Source organism: Lonchura striata, chromosome 7 (assembly GCF_050655825.1).
Source record: "Lonchura striata isolate lonStrDom1 chromosome 7, ASM5065582v1, whole genome shotgun sequence".
NCBI classification, from domain to species: Eukaryota; Metazoa; Chordata; class Aves; order Passeriformes; family Estrildidae; genus Lonchura; species Lonchura striata.
The window spans coordinates 19,359,779-19,384,310 of NC_140709.1; the positions used below are offsets into that span (position 1 = coordinate 19,359,779).

The window sequence follows — 24,532 nt, forward strand, 5'->3', positions numbered from 1 at the left end:
TTGCAGGCTGCCAAAATGGCAAACTATTGCAAGTGTCAAAAACTGAGTGACCTTCTGTTCCTTACATTTGCTGTTGTCTTCATTGTCAGTAGGCTTGGCATATATCCCTTATGGTGAGTAAGGACATTGTTTTCCTCAAGCTCTAGGCACCAAACAAGCTTGGAAATAACTGTGTTATAATTGAACACCATTCTTTGCTGTTACTCTGTTTCCCAAAGCACCAGGGACAGTTTCAGACATAACCAGGTGCTGAAATAGCCTATTTGCTAGAGTGCCATTGTGTTTATGTGTGCTAGATGAGAAACATCTGGGTCTTCTGCTGGTTTTAAGCTAGAAGTGGGTTGTAGGCAACATAGCTTAAGTCTAGCAGGTGGCTGGCTGTATTGGCAGGAAAGGAGAGGAAAATGAAAATATTAGTCACCAAAAAAATTAATCAGCAGCTAAGCTTGAAGCTAGAATATTCTCAATAGCTTTCAGTGCATTCTTCATGAACACTTTGAGCTTAAAGAAAAACACAGTGGAATAAGTAGTCTAACCTGCCATAAGGATGTTATTGCCATGCAGATTGCAATACTGCAGGCTGCTCCTTTTCCACCTCTCCTTTGAATTGGGGCTCCTGGGGCAGCTGTGTAACACTTACGTCTAGAAGGTAGTTTCACAGTTTTTAGTTTAATTTCGCATCTTCCCAGACAGTCAGCTGCTTGCATGTGCTTGCACTCTTGTAAGCACACAGACTTAGCATAAATGTTTGGTTCTTTAGCTAGGATCTTCTGCATCCAGGGGGCTCATTAGGAAACACATGGATGTACTTCATTGTAAAAATGCATTGAAGTCTTTCTGCAATCTGTGCACTATATATGAGGAGGACTGAGAGAAAGTGTTGGCCTTGGCTCTTTACTATTCTCAAGCTTCTCTTTCTTATAAACAGAACTAGCACAGATATCTGTATTTATAGGAAAGTAAGGGAGGTCTTTCATTGCACCAGAAGATAACAATGACAGTTTTGTTTTTGGGAAGCAACAAGAATGACAGAAATTATACCCTTTGTAAAGTTTATTTAGATTACCACTGAGCTCCTTATTCAGACATGCAGAGGATTTACTGATGCCAATGTCAACCTCCCTGCTACAGTTTCCTTTCCAAACCTCACTAATGACATCTCTTTGAGGTTTTGTTAATGCAAACAGGGTAAGACCAAGATGCCCTTAGGGAACTGTGTCATCAGCTCTGCTTAACCCTACAGGGTAGAAGTCTCATTTAGCATTTGATGACTAAAGATATTGTCATAATGCCTGGTCCCTATGTGTTGTGAGTTGGTGAACAAACATGACAAAACATGGAAATGGCTAGACACACTACCTGCATGTTTAGAAAAACTTATTTTTTTTCTTTCTTAAATAGTTTTGCTTCCCTTGCTCAGTCCTTCCTTGAAGCCTACTGGTCCATTCACTGAATTTCTGAAAATGAAATAAGTTGGTTTTTCTACTTCCATGATCTCAGATAGGAAACATGGTGGCATTCCTGCTCATAGGATTTCACCTGACCCTTGCTTTCTGTTTTATATTGAGAAATGGAGGGAGGACCCAATTTCAGCAGTGCATTTCTGCCCCTGGAGACTGCAGTATATAACTGTGCTTAAGGGAAGGCTCAGTCAGATGAGGACTGGATGGGTTTGCAAAGGGGAAATCATACTTGGCCAACCTGATAACCCTCTATGATGAAATTACTGGCTTGTAATTACATAATTACTGGATTATTGGGCAGAATGCACCCTCAGCAAGTTTGCTCATGTTCCCACCTGTGAGGAATGGCTGATACACCACAGGGCTGTGCTGCCATCCAAAGGGAAGGAACCTCAACAGGCTGGAGATACAGCAAACAGGAGACTCAGAAGTTCAGCAAAAGCAGTGCAGGGCCCTGGACCAGTATTTTCTGGGGGCTGACCACCAGGAAAGCAGCCTTGTACCAGAGGAACTGGGGGTTCCAGTGGACACTGGGGTGAACATGAGCCAGCTCTGTGCCCCTGTGGTAACGAAGGCTGGTGGAACTCAGGGCTGCCTTAGGAGGGCTGTGGCTGAGACAGGTGACCCTTCCTTTCTACCAGCCCTGCTGAGGCCACATGTGGAGCACTCTGTCCAGTTCTGGCCTCCCCAGTATCAGAGAGGCACAAAGCTACTGGAGACAGTCCAGCAAGCAGTCACTGAGATTGATTATGGGACTGGAGCACCTCTCACATGAGGAAAGGCTGGGACAGGCAGGATGGTTTAGCATATAAAAGAGAAAGCTCAAAATGGGTATTGGCAATGTAGATATACATGAAGGGAGAGTGTACAGAAGACTGAGCCAGGGATTCCATCAACAGGAATGCAGCAGCTGACAGTGTGCTGTGCACTCCCTGTCACAACCAGAGTGGTTACCCTGGTGATCCCTCTGCCTTGTCATGGTTTAACCCCAGCTGCCAACAAAGCCCCACGAAGCTGCTCTCTCACTGCCCACCAGTGAGATGGGGGAGAGAATCAGGAGAGTAGAAGTGAGAGAACTTATGAGCTGAGATAAAAACAGTTCAATAGGTTAAGGCAAGAGCTGTGCACACAAGCAAAGCTAAACAATGTGCTCATCCACCACTTCCTGTGGGCTGGCAGGTGTTCAGCCATCTCCTGGACAGCAGGGCTCTATGTGTAATGGTGACCTGGGAAATGCAAACGCTGACATTCTAAACATGATCCCCTTCCTCCTTCTTCCCCCAGGTTTGTATGCTGAGCATGACACCATATGGTATGGAGTATCCCTAGGGGCAGCTGTCCCAGCTGTGTCCCCTTCTAACTCCTTGTCCATCTCCATTCTCCTCACTGAGGGCTGTGTGAGGAGCAGAAAATGCTTTTACTCTGTATGAGCACTGCTCAGCAATAACAGAAACATCCTGGAATTACCAACACTCTTTCCAGCACAAATCCAGAATATAGCCCTATACTATCTACCACGAAGAAAACTAAGTCTTTGCAAGCTCAAACCAGTGTATCCCTTAATCAATGAAAAAGACTTTTATTTATTTCAATATGCAAATAATTTAGTGTGGTATAGATGATATTTTGATTCTTTTTAAGACCCTTTTATTTCCAGACTAAAACCTTGATGTATGTCAATCCCTGTATGGGCCATTTACTTAATAGTTGGACTCGATGATCCTTGTGGGTTCCTTCCAACTAAGAATATTCTGTGCATCTATTCCTAATGGCTACCCTTAGATAAAGCCAGAGGCAGTTTCATTGTTCTCAGCTGTGCTGTAGGCAATGTATGTGGGAGTCAGAGTTAGCAGGGATGAGCCATGGCATACATGAGCTTGTGTCTCCCAAATCCTTTTCCTCTATGAAACAGCAATTCTAAATCTTCAGCTCTATTAGTTTGCATGTCAGCAAAGATGACTCACTGGAGTGGCAGCAGGCCAGGAAGTATAGTTTTGCTCTCCTTTGCTGAAAATTCAAAATAGCAAAATTTGGTGCCTGATTAATATTACATAAATATGCAAATTTTTCTAGCATAAGGGCTGAGAGGTATAAAATCATTGTGCATGTAATGTAAAAGCAAGGCTGTAATTTACAAGAAAACCTCCCCCATGCAGGAAGGTGAATACTCAAGACAGGCTTGCAGAGATGTCACTTCCGAAGCGCTGGTGTGCTGTGGTGCTGCCCCTTTGCACAAGTGCCATTGCATTGTGCATAAAGGTGCTAATAAAGAATTCAGAATGTATCAAATGCTGTTGTTTGAAGGCTGTTTAACAGCGGGGCTAAGACAAAAGAAACTGGCAATTAGGTATATATTTAGGAGTCTTTCTGCAGACATCTGGAGTTCATTTCAGCAATAATTCAAAAACCCCAGGATACTTTCTGCCTCCTGCTGCTAAGTGAATGTAGGAGTAAAGCTGCTATTTTCACTGACAAGACATTTTGCTTGTGAAATTCTCCCACTTGCACATAATCACTGTTCTAACAAATTACAACATAGAGCACAACTCTCCATGAGTCAGGGAGAATATGATGCCTTCTCAGGTGATACAGGATTGTAGGGAGAATAAAAGCAATCTCAACCAAAAAATAATAGAATTTAGACAAGCCCTTGGCTAGTCTAATCAGGCTGAGTAAAGCAGTTACTTCATGCTCAGGGAATCTGGGCTTATATTTATTTACCAGGTTAAGGCACCAAGCCAGTTAAATTTAGGCTCTTTCAAATTGCTCTGACTAGTTACTAGCATGCAGTTTTCTGGAGTTTTTCACTTCTTTTGATTACTTTTATAATGAGTTATGAGTAAAATAGTGCCTTAACAGTGCAGATTTAAGTGAAAGCCTGATTGAAGCAGATTATAAAGACCATTCTGCATATTCTGTCCCACAAGTTCTCATCTAGGCAAATTTGGTATAATCCAGGTAGTCCGTATTATGCCCTTCTGTTCTTTATCTCTTTGTATACTGTCAGTGTCCAGAGTATTGTATCACATTAAAAGCTGTGAAAATGGACAGTCAACTACTTAGATTAGTTGGTATAGTCTTGTTTTATCCCAGTAGGTGCATCTTAGCTGGCTCTTCTGTTTGCGAGTCTGTTTGGAAATATTTTGGGGAAAAAAATGGGAAAAAATAATTCTCACTGTTAAAATTCGAAGCTGTTTCAGGTGTATGTCTCCTCATCAGCTGCAGTATGTGGCTTCTAAATGAGATTTTGGTGCCAATGTACCTTATATAAGTATGGGTCAGCCAATCCTCAGAAGAACAACTTTGCTCCTTACTATTCTTTCATTTTTAAAGCTTGTTCATGACAGTACACACAGTCTGGCTCATGGCTGCTATCTAATTGCCTGTATGTGGCAGTGAGCATCTGCATGAACCAGACAAGCCTGGTGTGATTCTTCACCTGTTGATCGTGGTGAGCTGTAATGAGCCCTAGTTACTTATTACCAGACCTGCAGTCATCTCTGCAGGACTGGCAGAATAGCTCCTGTTGAGTTCCACCACTGGCTGAACACTAGTGTGGCACATAGCCCTGTCCTTAATGCACAGGCTGTGTTTCCAAATAGTGATCCAGTAATGCCAGTTTGAACTGTTCTCGTTCATTTATCCTGGAATCAGCTCCTCTCTGAGCAAACAGGGCAGTGCAGAACCCCCATAAGAAGCAGCTGCTGCAAAAACTTGCTGGGCCTCTCTTTTTCCTAGTTTTGTTCTTTAGCTGATATTGGCTGGGTTTGTACAGCTCTTAACAAGCAGTGAAGTTGTTTTGTTGTCTTCCATGCTGGATTTCTTTCCTGGCACATTTTCTCCTGACTGGCCCTTGGAGTACATGTGTTGTGTGGGAAGATAGCACATGGACCCCAGCAGAGTCACTCTGCTTCACTCCTCTGAACATACTGGTAAAACAGAAAGCTCCAACCTACCCTTAAAAGCACCCTACAGTACCAAAGCAATACATAGGCAGTGGTTAAAGCAAGAGTCCTGGTCAGGTACACTGTGAGAATTCAGGTAGCTGGATGAATCCCAGCTGCCCAGACCTTGTCTGCACTCTGAATGAACACAATTGTTCTGAAATGGTTTGAGGTACTCTTGTTGGATTGTAAACCTTTCTAGCTTAGCTAGGATAATAAAATAACTTTATTTAGATGATCTCTTCTGACACTGTCTCAAGCTCATTTTGCTCAGAATATTGTCTAAACCAGAGCACAATCATAATCACATGTTACTTCTGGGTAGCAAATACTGAAAGAGTAAATTTTGATTTTGGTACTTTATTCCTGATGCTGTTCATACTGTCATTGAGTGGATGCTGTAGAACTAGCAAAAATCATCTGGTGTGCTTACATTTCAGTCTGTTTGTAGTTTCAGCAGGCAACTTATAATCAGTTGGTTTATCAAGAGCATTTAATAACAAGGTTTTGGCAAACTAACAATAATATATTCAAAGAACTCATAGACTTCAATTTATGGATTAAAAAAGGTTTAATTAACTAAGTCTCTGTATATATACAATTCTTGTCTTAGCTCTTCAGCAGAGTGTATATAGTTGTTGTCATCCCATCTGCTTCCGACAGAATGTTATCAGATGTTACCCTTTTTAATGCCTAGTTATTTTATTTCCTCAATTTTTTTTCTGCATTTGTGAACTCAGGCCTCTTGAGTTTTACAACAAGCAAGGATGAAATCTCTGGAGTACCAGGTTGATACTGATGCAGCTACTTACAGAGAAGCTATAAGAAATGGAAAGGTTAGAGGTGTCATTCACCATTATGGGCTTGCAATGTAAATAACAAAAAGTGGCATTTGCTCAGTGTTGCTGTTTTCAAAATTTTCATGTGATCACAGCAGGAAGAAATTATATGAAAAAAGACTTCATCAGATTTCCAAAGCCATTCTTATCTTAATTTTTAGTGTCCATAGACTGTACTCTGTGGCTATAATAATGCTTTCTGTTATCAAGGACAGCCTATTCAGTCAGTGTTCTTCTTCTTTTATTTATAATTCTTCATTTATAAAAATGTTCTGTCTAAAACCTGTGCTCCAATTGGAAACAGGACAGATACTTGTGCAGTGGCACTTCTCTTGCTTAGAATTATTCTGCCAAACATAAATGTGTCAGGGCAAGGGAAGCAGTATGGTTGTTTTTCTTGTGGCCAGACATCTTAGCCACTTTTAAATCAGCTCAGGTAGGTAGTTCGAACTTGTGCAAACATTCTGCCTCTTCTCAGCCCCTTTTCTCTTAGAGATATCTTTAGCACCAGGGTTTGCTGTTACTGGCACATATTTTATGGTGCTACAGAGTCAATACAAAAGCAGAACAATGCTACTGCAAGCTTCTGACATATGTGGGATGTAAAAATCAAAGCTCTGCAAAAGCAGGAGAGTAAGTTAACTTACCAGCTTGAAATAGTAAGTGACTTTTGAACACCATGATCAACAGCCATGATGGAGCTGGTATCTCCGATGTGTTCAGCTAGGAAGAGGTCATTGTGGCTGAACACCCTGGGAGAAACCCAGCCCCCGTGTAAATGAGCACATTCAATAGCTTTCATCAGGGTTGCACAATGGCAGAGTTTGACCCATAATATCTCTGGAAGTATAAATAATTAAGAAAACTGGCTTAAACTGAAAGCCATTTAGGGATGATTTCACAGACATTGAATATAGTTGTATATAGTTAAGCACAACTGCTCTTATTTTTAGTTAACAGAGAGGGGCAGGAGGATAGTTTCTTTATATTCTGATACTCTGTTTTGCAAAGATTTGAAACTATATAGTTTATAACAAATGCTTTTCCTCTTTGGAGAACAACATGCACTCCAGGAAAATGGATCTTGATATGTGTTCTCTGTTGCTCATATAAAAGTTTTATATGTGCCTGAAGATTTTCAGATTTGGAAGTGTCATAACAGTTCTACAGTACATGTGTGTTGTTATCATGGGTCTTTACACAAGAATTTTGCCATAACACACTACTGGTACAACATCTTGCTGAGTATAATTACATTCTGCTAGGAATCTTGAGTTCTCTTCGTATCCTGATGTCTATGAAGGACTCTTCTGAAGTTTGAGTTTGGATTGTGAAAGTGCCTATGACTTTGTATCTTTGTGTTTTCTATCCACAAGAGTGTAAATGCTACTATTCATACCAGTGGCTGCAAAATCAGCTAGTGGGCAGTAACTGCTGATGAGAATTGAGTGAAAAGCGCAGCTAAAATTGGGACAGTGACAGCTTGATCAGGTCTCTTCTACAGTACATCAAACATAAATAATTTCCTACCTGCTCCATCATTTTAGTTAAGTAATTGGAAATCCTATTGATCTGCACACAGGACTTAAAATAACACTCTCAGTGTCAGGGCTGTAACTTCTGCAGAGACATATTGTTCCTGATTAGTATTAGGACAGGAGCCACCCATCTCCACAGCAGCTGAGCATGTATTAGTACCATGTCAGGAAATCCTCTCTGTGGGGCTGCTGTGGATGAGCAGAATGCCACATAGTGGTGACCTCACTGATAAAATTGAAGTATGTGGATTTAATGTTGCTCTGAATACTGACTCAATAGTCTATATTCTTTCTGTCACTGAATTTTGCAGAGATCTTTCATCAGCTCTCTAAAAGAAGGAAGGTAATGAGCATCACCAACCAAACAATCTGATGAATCAGTCTGAGATGCTGTTGAAAGATCTCTCTCTCCCCCAGTCCTTTCCCTGCTTCATTGCTTCTGTGTGGGTGACTGGTTCATCTGACTCCTCTCTGTTCACAGTAGGTCTCTGCTACTTCTCTTGTATTTGCCATGCGCTCATACTCTGAAGGGCTGAAAATGTAAGAGACAGTGGATCTGAGAAGAGAAACAAGCTTGTTCTCCCACTTAGCAAGAACCAAGAAGCAGAACAGTGATATAGACACAGCAGCTGGCCAAGCTGAAACTCAGATGAAAAACTTGGCAGTATAGCCCTTTATCTACTGGATTTGCTATAATGAAATATTTAGCTGCACTGCAGCTTGAGGCCTCCAGGACATGGAGCGCTAAAAACCTGTTTCCTCAATTGATGGCTGTTTTGTGTATGATTCTATACACTTCTCAGGTAAAAAGCTGTTTAATTCATTTGAAGTTCCATGCAGAAACATCTGTGTGTAAGGTCTGTTGTGTAGCACTGTCATTGAAAGTAACTAGGACAGCCTGGAATATGAACTCCTATTAGATTTCAATCATCATAGATTTCAGTGTAAATCCTAGAGATGAATCTTGACCACTGATGAAAGGTATCTGATTTATCATCCTGTGGCTGATCAACATGTGCACATACATTTACTCTCACATTTATTCCACTGCTCCTTATTTATCTGTGAGTCTCAGTGACATTTTTTTCTACCTATCAGTTTATGGCATTGTGCATCTGGTAAGGAAGTAGTCCACAGTGTTTTATAAACAAGCTAATAATTCTCACAGCATCTTTATGTGGCCAACAAGGTGTGCCAATACTTTGTGCCCATCTTTAACAAAAAATGAACTGTGTAAAGAAATTTGAAAATTTCTTAGATCACATAAGTTAATATAACAGCTAAATCCACAATTTAGAACACCTGACTTTTTATTCTTTGGTCATAGTCACTTTTTACCACATATGATAAAGAATAAACTACTATGTTTTGGGGGCAGATTGTAAGTAAGTGCAATTGTTTGGTTTTTTAAAGAAAAAATTACAGAAAGGGCAAACACTTTGAAGTGTTGCTGGTAGGAGTACTGTTGAGTTACTTGCACTAAATGGGATAATTAATGTAACTACATAATTACAAAAATGTAGTTACATATTTTCTTGGTAATGTATGCAGTATTGAAAGGTGTCCCAGTACAGGTGTTATGGTGCAATATAGAATACTGCTGTCTAATATACACATAATGGGAATAAAGACATGTATTCTGAATTATTTAGACAAGGTGGTATCATACTGTGCTGTCCTGGGTCATATCTGAGACTTCCATCTAGTGTGCTGTGTTAACAAAGTGACTTTAATAAGCACATTGTAGCAGAATATGTTGGTTACTGGACCATGCTGCAGAAGGGAAGGCAACCTCTAGTAGCATTAATTTCAGCTGCACAGCTTTTGCTCCCATTGGATGTGATAATAGTGCCCATCATCCTGCTATGCATCATTCTGCAGAGTTTATAACTAAGTTCTTGCTTATCTGGAAGAATACCTGCTCCTTCCACATGATCCTCCTTTTCACCTCTTCATTTCTCTCAGGATCCTTTCAGAAGCAAACACGGCACATTTTTGTCAGTTCTCAGACAATACAGATAAGGATTTTACTTTTCCACCCATTCCTCTCTTTCTTTATCTCCCTCCATCTCCAGGTTTTCCTTTCATCCTTGGTGCAAGACAAAGGATCAACTTGCCAAGATTAGTAGCTGATACCCAAGAGCCTGGATTTGGGCTCACAAAGTGGTGGGAGGGGGGTGTAATGTTAATGAGTCAGAGTGGATATGTTACCTCTAGTGTCCCAAGTACTGCTTCACTGTCTAGATAAAGAGCTAGAGACTAGAGGAAAAACCTGTGTTACTGTTGATGTGTTGCAGGTGATTATTTAGTAGTTGTTGAAAATGTGTTCGTTTTATTCTGAGCATTCAATTAGAGTGGTAGTACAGTAAGTACAGGATTATCTCTCCCAGTGACTCAGATATTGTGGCAGCATTCCTGAAAAAATAGCACAGATTTCTGTAAGAAGAGATTGGATCTTAAGTGGTGAATTTATTTTTATTTGCTTTCATCAGCGATACTGCTTAATTCAAGATGCTAAACTGAGTGCTTCACACAGCCATGTGCACATTCACCCTCCTCGAGATGCATTTAAGGAGGGAAGAATATCTTCCATGAAATTGTGTTGTGTTCTTCAGCTATCAAAATCTTCCAGGGACTCGGAAAACAAACAGTCCAGAAATTATTTTCAAAAGCAGAAGCTAACATTTAGTTTCAAATTGCAAAGATCTGAGAAATGCTGACAAAAGTTTTCAGAAAGGTTGAGGAGCACTTGCAGCTTAAAGTAATTTTCCCCTGTGAGATTAAGTCCAGCTGCTTCAAGTCGGATACCCAAGAATCAAAGTTTCCATTAATTAAGAAAAACTGGGATTTATTCACTGGGGAGCTTTGGAAAGTCCCAGCAAGTGTGTTTACAGATTTAAGTGCTTTTCTGAATATTTGAATCTAAGATTTATTTGCATATACATCTTATAGGTGCTTTTTTCTCCATGTAATCTATTTTTGTGCTGCTATATCCAGTCCCTATTATTTGTGTAGTTGATTAAAATGCTTCCATTGAATACTTGAAGGAGTGAAATTGATGGAAAGTGTTTAACCTGTCTTCCTTCCCTTTCTTCCTCAGTCGCTACAAGTATAATTTCTCTGTATATTCTGACTGATAATCTTAGGAATTCTTCCCCATTTTGGACTTTTAATATGAAATAATTTCTTTATTTTGAGAATGTATTTGTTTTCATAATTTTTTTCTGTATTTTTGTGTATTTTTCATTCAGCTTCTGCTCTGTAGGTGCTTAGACATAGCCTTAGCTCCACATGAACACCTTGCCTGCACATCAAACCACTGAACCCTCTTAGCATTGCTGAGCAATTAATGAGATCCTTTTTGCAGCTTTAATGGAGAATTCCAGTCCTGTCCTTAATTTGCCAGACATAGCAGATTAGAAAGAAATCTGCTTTTTTATTAAGGCTTATTTCCCTAATACACAACATACAAGTAATTTGCACATGTGATTGTTTTTAGTATCAAAAGCACTCTTTTGGCTTTGCTTTCTTCCTGAATTCTGCAAGAGTGCACTAACTAATCTCTAATGCTGCTTTTTTTACTTGACTTCTGTGGAAGTCCCCAGAGATGAATTTGGCCCAGTTAATAAAATATAAACAGAAATCTGCAGAAGCTTCATTTACAATTCTGTGGCATGTAATGTTTTAGACATAGAGACAGTTGAGTGTAAACAATGGTAACTTTATGTACAGGAGTTGCTGATTTCAAGTTTGAATTTGATATAATGGTTAGGACTGCAGTAAGCACTGGTGAAGTTGAACAGTGCTGACTCCACCTCTGTTTTGATATGATGAGAGTGCCCCCTCGAACTGTAAAGTGAGGTGTTACTTTGACAAATATAGCTACCACTGGCAGAACAAATTGCACAGAGCTGAGACTGAAGAGTTCTACCTGACAGAAGCATTACTATGTTGGTGTTTTTCCAAACCGGAAAGCATTTTCTGGTGTTCACACCATAAACAGAAGACAGTGTTAAAACACAGCTGTATAGGAAGGTTATAAAGCATTCAACTTCTGTAAGAGGGCAAAAATAAAAAGGCAGAAGTACTATGAAACACCCCTACAGTATTAAGTCCAGTGTATCAGAAATCACTGGCTGATTTTTGATCAATGGTGTTACACACATTGGGTGTGTATCATTACCACTAAATGTTGTATTCCGGATTTGTTGTCTGTACATATTTCGTACTAGTACTACTTGAACTGGATTTATGTTGCTGGAAAGGGCTGTGGCAGATGTGGTTGTTAATTAAAAGCTGAGAGCAATACCTGCGCTGCCTGGGGCCGGTCGGGTCCCGGTGCCGCTTTCCCGGGACGTGCCCCGAGCTGGCCGGGCTGAACGCGCCATCTACTGACTGGCGGGGATGGCAATTTAAAACGAGGAGAAAGGAGCAGAAAACCGGCGGAGTTTTGAATTGATTTCTGCATCAGCAGGGAAAGTGGATGAAGTTTGACAAATCCTTATATTGCCTTATTTTTCTTCCCCTAATTAACAGCCATTCCTAGATCATTATTTTTTTTAAATGCCACTGTTTATATTGTTTGTTCTCCACTCTGCTCTCAGGCTGTTTGCTAAAATAGATTGAATCACCTGCTGTGGCACAGGATTTGAGCAGAAAGTTAGTGCTGTAGTCACAAAGCTTCAGAATTAATTGCAACATCAGTTTATTGCCTGCATCTGAAATGCTGATTTTCAAAAATTTGTTTCAAATGTGTAGACCTGCCTGAATTTCTTAGGGTCATAGAATGATTTGGATTGCAAGGGATCTTTAAATGTCATTTAGCCCAACCCACCTGCAATGAGCAGGGACATCTTCCTCTAGATCAGATTGCTTAGTGGCATGTCCAGCCTGACCTTGAATGTTTGCAGGGATGAGGAGTCTACAACCTCCCTGAGCAATCTGTCCCAGTGTTTTACCACTCTCATTGTAAAAATCCTCTTCTTTAGATCTAGTCTCAAGCTACCCTCTTTTAGCTTAAAACCATTAGCCATTGTTTTAGCTCAGCAGACCCTACTAAAAAGCTTGTCTCCATGTTTTTATAAGCCCCCTTAAAGTACCAAAAGGCTGCAATAAGGTCTCCCATCCCTCACTCTCCCATTGTTCACCTGTCCTGGATGTAGCTGCCTAAGCCTCACTCTTGGTTGTATATAAGTGGTATGCAAATCAGATTTAGTGCAAAACAGTGGCTAATATGGGGGCCAGTAATTTTTGTTATGAATCAGGGGAGGACTTATTTGAGTCAACAAACACCTGCTAGCTGTATAGATGAAGAGAAGAAATGCACACTGAGGACCTTTGTTTTCTGTATGCAATGTTTACAAATCAAGTTAAATATTGAAAGCGACATTTTGAGGTTGTTTCTCTCTGGAGACACCTGTGTGATTCAGTCCAAGTCACTGTTACTTTGAAAACCAACTGTCCATGTGGATCCCATCTAATGAAGTACTTGTGATTTTGATTTAAAAATAACCTCTTTGAGATTGTTGGCTTAAGGAAAGTGTTATTCTTTTTCTGTCCCTTTTTTCTTAGGATATTAAATACAACATTGTTTGAACTATATGAAGCTCTGGGCAATTTTCCTGCCTTGTGGGTCTTCAATGTGCTGCTTATAGTTCTTCAAATTCTGCACTGTTTTTGGTCATACCTAATCATAAAGGCAGCCTACAAAGCTATTTCAAAGGGCAAGGTAAGACAACACGGGGTAAGACATCTGTTTAATGATTTTAGGTTTTCCATTATTAATAGTGGTCACTTTTTGTTTGGTTGGGGTTTTTTTGGGTTTGTTTTATTTTTTGGTTTTTTTTTTTTTGTTTTTTTTTTTTTTTGTTGTTATGTTTTGTTTAGTTTGGTTTGGTTTGGATTTGTTTTGTTTTGTTTTGTTTTTCCTAATCCATAACATGCTACTGAAGACACATCTTGTTTTAGATAAACTCTTCTTTCCTTTCCTGGAAACTTTTTCCCACTACTAATGACTGTCAGATAAGTTAATAATACTCTGTATAGTGATTGTCTTTATATGTGCTTCTGCACTTCTTTACAACATGGTATACTGAACTAAACTACATTAGGGAAATCATGTTAAATTAACCCAACAAGTAAACTGCTTTCTTGGGGCTACCAGTTTTGGCTTTCTTCTTTATAGCAGCTGTTAGCAAAATGTTCATTTCACAGCTGGAAGTGATAGCAATAATAAAACAAAATTAAATTCTGCTGTGTCTGCTAGTGGCAAAGTGATAGATCACAGCCTCTTCTGGGTTTGCTTATTAATGAGGTATTGCAAAGAGCTATGTATTTTCTTTCTTTCTATTTTCTTTCTGTTTGGGCTAGAATTTAGTGTCTTGCTGCCAGTGGTACATTGACAGGAAGATGTCACTCCCAAAAATATCAACCCCAATACACTTGCAGTGCAGACACAGGGCTTATGTCCAAATGGTAGAGCTAATCCTTACAGATCATGTAAAGTCAGGATACTTTGCCCTTAAAGAGCAGTGCACATTGATGTGACTGACCCCAAAGTGAATGGGAATGTTCTCCAGAAAATTGCTATCTATGAATGTGCTGGAGAGCTCAGCCATGCACTGGCAGAGCCCAGAATCTGCCACTCCATCTGTGAAAGAAAGATTCATGAGCTGTATTTTGCCTGGAAGCAGCTCTTTAGTCTCCTCTGCTTTTAGCAATTATTAGTCTCAGCTGTCTTGCCTGAATTATACCAGTAACTTCAAAGACTGCTTCCTGCTCTCTCTTACTCTGCTTGTTTATCCTTTCCCTTGTGCTGTGCTGGAAGGCTGGGAAGTGGAACCCCTTGCAGGTAAGTTTCTTTAAATTTACTATGCAAAAGATTTATTCTGACATCACTGGTGTTTGTGGTTTGGGTTGTTTTGGTTCTTTTACTGTGTAGTTTTTGCTTGGTATTTATCCATTGTTAGTCTTTACTTAAATATATAAATACAATCTTGAAAGGCCATTTTTTACTTCTTGGCTATGGATCATCTAAAACCAGTCAAACCCACTAAACCCACTTCTATCTGTAGTGTTTGTGTACTATTCTGTTTCACCTTTTTTACATAGAGATAGATGGATGGATGGATAGATGTGTGTGTGTGTATATACATACTTATCTATCCATCTATATATATCTCAATAGGATAAGCATCTGCTCTGTCAGCATTCAAGACACACACTTGACATTGTCAATCCTTCACTTTGTAGTTCTAACAATTGCACAGGAGAAAATTGAGATGGTGCAGAGTTAAAGCAGAGTTAGATGCTTGCAGTAACAAAGTGTCCAGGTTAGAGATGGATATGTATGACATATATACAGAGGATTAATTTTCTTTCAGATCTTAACTTTCTCACTTGCAATGCCATTCTTTCTATTTCTGCAATAAAAATCAGAACTATTTTCACAACACATTACCGATATCTTGCAGGTAAGTACTAAGTACTGCAAGATATGCTGCATTCATATCAGGTTTTAAGTGCAAAGACCCTGCTTCATTGCTGCATTTTAAAAACAAATGGAGCAGATCCCATGTTTAGCAGAACTGGCTACAGCATAGAATCTTATTTTGATTTTTGGCTTTGGGGCAGGACCCTAGCAGAAAAATTGTCAGTGAATCTATTAAGAGATTTTAAGTTGATGCAGAATTGTTCAGTTATCCGGTCTGCCATCACATAGATCACACGTGCTCAGTACTATGTGCTGAGACCATTCTCTTCTGTCTGATAAGGTATAATTCTAAGTGTATTTCTGCACCACCACCAGCTGCAATATAAAAGTTCTTTTATATTAAAGACATTGAATCAACCTATTAATTGAAGCTCTGTAAAGTATGGAACCAAATTTCTGACCTCAGATGAAGTCCAGTTTCACAGATGTCAGAACTGTGGGCTTGCTAGACATTGGCATTAAAAACTTGACTTACTGGGAGCTATATGGGAACTGTTTTCTTTTTTCACTAGTTCCAAGCAGAATAGTGTCACTCAGGTACTGTGATATTGCAAGAGCAACACTGGGAGCTCCAAAGGCAAATGGCTCTTTCTGAAATGAGAGTGGAATTGTCATGAAGATTTTCCAGAGGAGAGGATTATTGTAAGCAAAAAATTACACACAGTGGCCCTGTTCTTGAAGTGTGTTTAGTTCTTCAGGGAGAAGACTCACCTTGAGTTTTGTCCCCTTTTATGTTCATTTGCTGTAGTAAAGTCAGCTGTAATTGCCTGATTGTGGCAACCAGTAGATTGATGGTGGATCAATTGTGAAGGAATTGGGATGCTCAGCTATACAAACAGGAGTAGAAGCAGGCATGAAAATGGCATCCTTAGAGCTGCATGCAGATTAAACCTCAGACCATTTTCTGTCGATGCTGGTTTTTTATACTACATCTGATGGACTCTTGCTAGTTTTGGAGATTTTCAAGATTTTTCAAAGAAGTCAGCTGAAAATTAGCAGGAAATCCCTAGCAACTAAAGTCCATCTGTTTCTGAAACACCTTTCCAGTGACAAAATGGGGCACACAGTTAAATGGTGTTCCTTATGTTAGGGACTGAACTGGACTATGTCTACATTTTGCAAGTGCCGTTCTCACCACTTGTCTGAAATTAGAGACTGGAGTAACCTGGCGTGATGAATTTTATTTCAAGCAGTACTCATGTCTCATCCTGCAAGCACACAACACTTCCCTGGAGCCATGTGGTCTCCAGAGAATTGAGAAGTAAGGGGCAGGAAGCTGGGTTGAACATTTTGTATTACCAGGTCAAAGAGCAGCACTCCAAATGAAGGACAGGAAATAAAGTTGTAGTTAGTGGGAGGGCAGAGGGACTGAGCCTAGGTTGAATTTGGAAGTTTGGATTGTTGTTTACTTCGGTCTGTGCAAAACTCTTTGCCTTGAGCACTTGGCTATACTACCTTCAGTACACCAGTGCTGAGTTCTCACCCTGCCTTTGCATATGGCATATGTATGTGCAAACATCTGTGTTTGAAGTGAGTGCAGGCAGGCAAAGGCAAAGAAGTGTCCCAGAGCTGAAATTGCCTTCAAAAGTCAAATTGAAAAAAATGTGTGAATTCTCTGATTCTCTTGAACCAAAAAGGTGAGATGTTTCCGTACAGTCACCTACTGCCTACTTCTTTTCCACATTCTACAGGTAGCAAAGGATGCCCGAAGTGACGTTGAGTCAAGCTCAGATGAGGAAGAAACAGTACCTCGCTCAAAAGCCCCGCACAGCTCTGTCGCCACGAATGGGACCAGCGGTGCCAACGGGACAAACGGGTATCTTACTGGTGCCACTTCCTCAGAGGAGCATTAATCCTTCACATCAGTCATGAGACACGAACAGAATGAACTGTTTGCTACTGGAAGTAAATTATAAATTGTGAATGCAGTTTATTCATGTATTTCAGCATCAGAAAAAATTAGGAGTATCAAAGCATTCTGATAGCGCACTGCCATATTTCCTGTTTGTGAATGAAGACAGCACACCACTCTGTATACGTAGGCATGCTGTATGTGTATGTAACTGACACAATGGGAGCAGTATTTTCACTTGTATTGTCTGAAATATTATTTATTTTTTATTATTTTGGGAACTTCTGGACAAAAGGGAATATCCATTCTCAAAGTTTGTGTCTTGGATTCTCGGTAATGGGGAGAGCATCATGCTCAGATCTCTTCTGTCCATTCCTGTTGGTTTTGCTGAATCTGCTATAAGTAATAGTTGCTTGATTTGTTACTTACAGTAAGATAAAACATAGCTTTATAGATTTTAGATCTGCTTCAGATATTTTTGCTATCTTTGTCTTTTAAAGTACTGGTTTTGAAATCAAATCACAGTTACTGTTCTTCCAACAGTTTGGGAAAAAATGTGGTCATTGTGGGATATTATTTTAGCGTAATTTAAAATTCAATTTGGTGGTTAATTGCATTAGAAGTAGACTTTATTTGTTGTGCAAATACCCAAAAACATTGTTGTCAGCACTTAGGATAAATTCATTATTACCTTTTTTTTTTTGGCCTTTCAATTTTTGACCTTAACAGATTTTAGCTTTTTGCAGAGATTCCATGTAAAAAGGTGTTTCTTCAAATGCACCATTCTGAATCCAGACTTATCTCCTGAAATTGTTCTTGCACGTTTACTTGATTGAGAGCAGGGGTGTAATGGAAAAAACAGCAGATTAAAAGTTCATTTCTTCCTCAGACTCAGCTCAGTCTAGGTATTGTTCTCAAAATTATTGCCACTTCCTTGGCAGGGTAAAGAGAGAGAAGGCAGAATGTCATACATTACTAAAATTAGTTTATTTTATGTGTGTGAGAACTTGAGCAAAATTCACTTAGCATAATTCCTTTGAATGCTCAGCAGTATTTCATCACCTCTACAAATAAAATTAGGGGGTGTCTGTAAAATAATTTTGCATTCCTTTTTCATCCAAAATTTACAAATAGTGTCCCAAAGAAGACGTAATAACACCCTAAGTAAACGTATTTTTAAACATTATATACATACTTCTTCCAGTCTCTAGATCAAAGTTGGATGTAGGATGCTAAGGATCATACAGCTCTTGCTGGACACTCTTCTGTGATTTGTGACAGCAGTGCCAAAAGTAGGCAGGGCTCTTGGGTAACAGACTCTATGCAACCTGCTGTTCAACACTATTGGGTGTGCACACAGAACCAATGTGCTTATAGACCAAAGATTTACATACACACACACACATATATATAAAAGTTTAAAAAATGAAGGAAAAAAAAGGGGAAAAAAAATCTCAAGCATATCTTCTACCTACAAAGGGATTGGAGTCCTGTGTTCAGCTGGAAACCTGATCCATGAGGTAATTTCTGATTCCTTCCACTATGCAAATAGTAAAATATAGATGGTTTCTGATGCCATAAAACATGTTCAAAGACTCTATTTTATATAGACTTCATTGAAGAAAGTTGTGTTGTCACTTCTTTCTTTTGAAAACTGAGATTTGTCCTATTCTACTGGTCACTCTTGAAAACTTCTACAACTTTTTTTATCCATAGAAACCTCTTGTGTGTTAGGAAAAAGGAGATGTGCTAAAAGCAAGGTTGGAATGGCATGAATGGAAATAGTACCTCAACTTAGTAAAGAATAAAGGTAAGAAAACTCAGAAATTGTAAATCACAATAGATCTGTCAGTTCTGCTACCCACAGAGCATCTTTTGAAAAAGCCAGATAACCTTGTAATCCAGCAGCTGCATAGTTTATATGTCCATGAGTATATCTGAGGGAGCAAGGGAGCCTTACTTAAATCTTCTTCTCCCCAGAAAGTTTCTCTGCCTCTGATCTTTTTCATCTGTCTCCCATGCATTTGATTTCATAACAGTTTTCTGCAGGACATGTTATACGTGTGAAAATATGCTGATTGCAATATAAAGTATCCTATCCATGGTGTTTGCAGCTGTGTAGTAATTACTGCAAAGATGATGCCAAGATTTTAAAATAAAACCATCCTGGGGTCAATTAAATTAAGATTTTAATTTGTGAAATCTGACCTGCTAAAATAGAAATGGAGAATATCATTTAAACACACCTCTTTCATGGTGTTGGTTACTACCTCCATTGAAGCATTTCCCTTCTGCAAAGATGGTTACACAAATGACATTCTGGCAAAATATTTTGTCTTACATGAGAACAGAATGTTGCTCTGAACTGTCAATGTGCACAGCATAGACCACATGCTGCAATGTTGGTAATACCAGGGCACAGAGCAGTCCCCAACAACAATCCTGGTGCCAGAGGCCTTTAGTCCCTGTTGGTCCTCTTCAGCAATGTTCTGTAATTTTCATTCAGATGTAGAGTCAAGGCTACAACCCTTGAGATGATTTACCATCACTACATATGCTGTTAGGGTATCGCAGAATCATGGAATGTTAAGGGTTTGAGGGGACCTTGAAGATCATCTAGTCCCAACCTCCCTGCCATGAGCAGGGACACTTCACACTAGACCAGGTTGCTCAAGACCTTGAACACTGCCAAGATTGGGGCATCCACAGCTTCCCTGGGCAAGTTGTTCAGTATTTTACCACCCCTGAAGTAAAGAATTTCTTTCTAAAGCTAACCTAAACTTTTCTCCTTTTTGCTCCAATCCTCTTATCAACTTCATGGCCCTTCTCTGGATGTGCTCCAACAGTTCTATGTCCTTCTTATGTTGGGGACACCAGAGCTGGCTGCAGTACTCTGGATGGAGTCTCTCAAGAGTGGAGGGACAGAATCCGTGCCCTGCTGCCCATGCTCCTGTGGATGCAGCCCAGGATACATTTGGCTTTCTGGGCTGCGAGTGCACACTGATGGCTCACGTTGAGTTTTTCCACCAACCATCACTCCCAAGTCTCTCCACAGGGTTGCTCTCAACCACTTCTCCACCAAGGAGTGCCTGAGATTGCCACAACCCAGGAGTAGGACTTTGCACTTGCTTACTTGAGCTTCATGAGGTTTCCTTCAGCCTCTCTCTCAAGCCTGTCAAGGTCTCTTGATCCCCACTGTTAAATGGTGCATCTGGGATTGAAACTCTTCCTTTGAGGTTTAAATTCAGTTACATCTGTGATGTGCTAAAGCATGGATGCAGTTACCTTGGTTCAGCTAAAACCCAATGACATGCTTATCGCCTATAATCCTGGCTTTTTGGAGTCTGTTCTTAGCAGTCTTGGATAAACTTCATACAGGTATGTCTGGAAAGTGAGAAAAGACACAAATTTGGGGAAACAGGATAAGAAGTCTTAAGAACTTTCCCAACCTTTGCTAAACAATGACTGTTCTTTCAAGCTAGAGGTTTATTATAAAAATTACAAATTCACACTTTTTTTTTTTGTCTCTAGCAGGAAAGACCAAGTGATTTAGTGATCAGACATGGCAGTGTGCTTTAATTCATTGTTTCAGATAATGGGTGTGAAAACTTTGGCTTCATCTTCCACTCTGCAGAGAAAATGCCATGCAATTGTTTCCTTTTTCATTTGAATTTGATTGCTTTTCTGATTAAGAGCTTTGCAAGGTGCATTTGGAGGTCATTGAGTATTTAGAGGTTAATTGCACATATTTTAGAAGATTGACTGAAATTATTCGCATGATTCATGGTAAATGTGAGGCTTTAAAAGGTTCTGTATATTCACACCTTTTGTAGAATTGTAATTTAGTAATTCTAGAAATGAGAGTTTGTATAACCTCTCTGTCTTTGAGTTCTATGCTCCTTGTTTATAGTACAGTACATGACACAGTGGTTGAGATGTCAAAGTAGAAAACGGAGGAAATTAGAGTTTATTAGTAAATAGTAAGAATTTGTCTTCTCTCCTAGACAGCCCAGATTACAGTAAAACAAGTTTCAGGTTACCCTTTGTGTACTGTTTCCCATATTGGCATATTTTGTATCAAAAGAAAAATACATGGTGGATTTATGGTTTTGTTTGGTTGTTTTTCATAAAGAAGAACATTGCAGAGAATGGTAAAAATACCTGATCAAAATAAGAGTGGACATAGGAGTCTTTTGGGTCTTGATCAGTGTTAAGTAGTGCTAGTTTTAAAGTACCAAAGTGCCCCATGCTGTTTCCTTGTTGCCCTTTTGTAGTTTTTTCTATCTGTTATTTATTTAATGATTCCAGCAGAATTGGTACAGGTGTCACAGCTTCATATCTCCTGCCTCAGCCTGTGACCATTCTGTGACTATGTGATTGCCAATGCCCAGTGCTTTTTCTGAGACCCAAGTACATGCACTAAAGCTTTGCTTACAGTGGAATGATTCTTGTCTTAAATCTGTATCCAATTCAGGTGAAAATCACTTCCTGCTTCTGAGCAGGACATGAGGGTGAAAGCTGTGACCCTGCAGCACACACCACTGGTGATCCATGCTGGTTGATTGAGACACTCCGTGTTTTACACAGAGTGCTCTAGTAGGAAACCTAATGCCCATTTCATTCATTATCTCATTACCACAGCCTTCTGTATCTCAGAGAAATATGGGCTACCATTGGTTTTATACAGCTGATGCTTTGGTATTTTCTTAATCTCTTTGCTACAACTCATTTTTGTATGTCTCCTATTGTCTACTTCCTGTGACATATGTGGGAGAGGAGTATTAAATACTTTTTACCCTTCTAGTAATGTGGACCCTCTTAGGCCTAACTTCAATGTTCTGCAAACTACAGTTGCCTTTAAACCATGAAGCAAAACTAGTTTGTATTACTTGTTTTGACTGGTTTTGATTTGGAACAGAGATCTAATGGGAACTTCAGTAAGACATTATTCTTTTTTTCCCTTTTCTTTTAAAAAGCTCTAGTGGAGGTCTGCAAAGGTGGTGTACATGTACCACCTTTACACTGTAAAGATTTCTGATTGTAGTTGCAATGAAAACACAGTGTTTGAGTGTGTCTCTACAGAATTCTCTATCTTTGAAATTGCTTTCAATTAAAAAACTGGAGGAAATACCATGAAAGGATGTTTTGGAGTCATGTCAATGATCGCATGTGTCAGACAAAAGGCAAAAAATACTGTCTTACATGACTTAAAAGAGGTGCAACAAAACACATTTTCTGGCTTCTGCTGAGCTTCAGCTTTTTGCTGTTCTGGGGTTTACCTTTACATAAGCTCTCATACCATACTGTGCAAGTTGACTGCTGCAAGTCAGGGTGAGGCAAATGACACATTTTCACCTGTGTTTTCATGAAAATCCTGTGCTTGAGCAACTCTTTCAGAAATGTGGTGATGTGTAGGAACTCCACTGTTCTGGATACAGTGATGCACTAGCTAGAAGTCCTTTCATGTATAGCTATTGTGTGGAACTTTGGGAGTTATTTTGTCTTTCATTTGACTGGGTTTGGGGTTTTTTCTAATATGGAGAATAATTATTCCTCATAAAATCTCTGGAACCAACCAGTATTGTGGGCTATTTTAATTTGGAGACGGTTTCATAATAAACATAAGTATTAGAAATGTAGATTTTGTTTTCTTATTTTTTCTGTGAGATGCAGACAATGTTTTCCTTTGTTTTAGCTCAAAGACTGCTACCCACACTGTAGACTCCAACACTCTTTGGACAGATCCAAGTATGTCTTTGCTGTGTTCATCACTGCAGTACTTTGTGTTATTTCTTGTATGAAACTGTTTGTAACAGGAAGTGGTGGAAGATCAAGTTCTCTCTATACAAACAAAATATTTTCATTACCAAAAAAAGGATATTTTTCAAGGATTTAAACATCAAAATTTTTCATGGTAATAACTCCTGAATGTCCAGCCAGGCCCACTTTGGAAAAGCTGTCTTTTTTCAGTCTAGATGAGCAGAGTTTCTTTAGAAATACACATTCAAATGTTTTCTTTTAGGCAAAACTGTCACTCAGTAAAGCACCACCTAGTAACCTCTTGTGGAAGTGACAGAAAAGAGCCACTCTTGGGAGTGGATCTCCTAAGGAAAAGCTGCAGCTCACCAGAGTAAAGCCTACAAAACACCATTATCAGGCAGGCTCTGGTGCACCATTAAAAGATGACGAAGAAGTATTTAGAAATGGGATGCCTGAAAAAATTCTGGTAACTTCAGCAGGAAATTTAGGCAACAGTTCTCATAACACAAGTATCAGTCATATAGGGATCTTCACACATCAGTTGAAGTTTTGCCACTGAAGAGAAGTAAACCTGGGGATTTGCATTGTGTTAAAAAACTGTAGATCTTTAGCAATTATAGTTGTTAATATGGCTCTGTGATAATATATAGACTCTCGTGTTACATTTAATCTAGCATTTCTGTTCATGTTTATTGAAGGTATTTCTGAAGAGATTTACTTAAGTGGAATATTGTCCAGTGATATGTGTAATGTCTTTTGCTCTCTATGCCACATATGCTTCTCAACTTATGTAGGACAAGGGAGAGCCAATGTGTGCAGAACACAGTTCAGGATAACATGATAAAGAGCAAGACCTTTATGTTCTGGGTCTAAGTCTGTAAAGGACCCTTTGTACAGGGAACAGTGGCTCTCAGAGAACAACAGGTCTGCTGCTTCAGGAGAGTTAGAAGGCAGTGACACAATTTCCTGTAGATGTAGAAGGTGAGTGAAGAGAATCCAAATGTGTAGCTATACCAGGTGAACAAATTTCTGCATGACTCAGTAGCTCATCATGCTGTGATGGACAGAGGTTGGGAGCTTATGTGGAGGGAAGCTAGTCCCAGCTCTGCTAGTGTGAGTGGAGGGTTCTTGTTTCACTAAGTTGTGCTGAGATTTTTGGTCTTTTTGGTGATTCATTCTGCTGCAGCTAGTCCTGCCCCTGGACAGATTTTACACTGTCTACTCTAATCAGCCAGTAGCCTTCTTACACAGCTTAAGTGGGTTTTACAGAAGAGGATGACAGTTTGTGTTTTATACCCAGCTTCTCCAGCCCCAAGTCTGCCAAACCAGTGATTATTCTTGTAGAGGGATTTCTTAAATGCAGAGTTGTGTGCAACACTGACATCTTCCTGAGGTTCTGACTTTCAAAGGTAATTGTTTACATGTGACACAGAACTGTTAGCTTTTAGTCTCTGGAAAGTGCAAGTAAGTATTAGAAGTTGAGTATTGTAGGTTTTGTAAGAGCAACATGACCTACTTGTAATGTAACTGCTATAATTCAGTTATCAGATGAAAAGGTACTGCTGGCAACATATATTTACATTCCTAAATTAATGCTCTTTTGTAGACATCTGAAAAACACCATAGTGGGTGGGTTTTTTTATA

General features: G+C 39.5%; 1 protein-coding gene across 2 annotated transcripts in view; it reads left to right on the forward strand.

Moving 5' to 3' along the window:
- CERS6 (ceramide synthase 6) overlaps positions 1-22,767 on the forward strand; it is a 99,687-nt gene extending 76,920 nt beyond the window's left edge. Inside the window, exons 8-11 of one of the 2 annotated variants that reach the window (XM_021534753.3) lie at positions 7-113; positions 13,356-13,512; positions 14,611-14,634; positions 16,968-22,767. In XM_021534753.3, coding sequence (XP_021390428.2) covers positions 7-113; positions 13,356-13,512; positions 14,611-14,634; positions 16,968-17,129 — 450 coding nt within the window. In that variant the 3' untranslated portion in view covers positions 17,130-22,767. The remainder of the gene's footprint in view (positions 1-6; positions 114-13,355; positions 13,513-14,610; positions 14,635-16,967) is intronic. The other variant, XM_085584389.1, reaches the window with a different exon arrangement.
- The last annotated feature ends 1,765 nt before the right edge of the window (positions 22,768-24,532 follow it).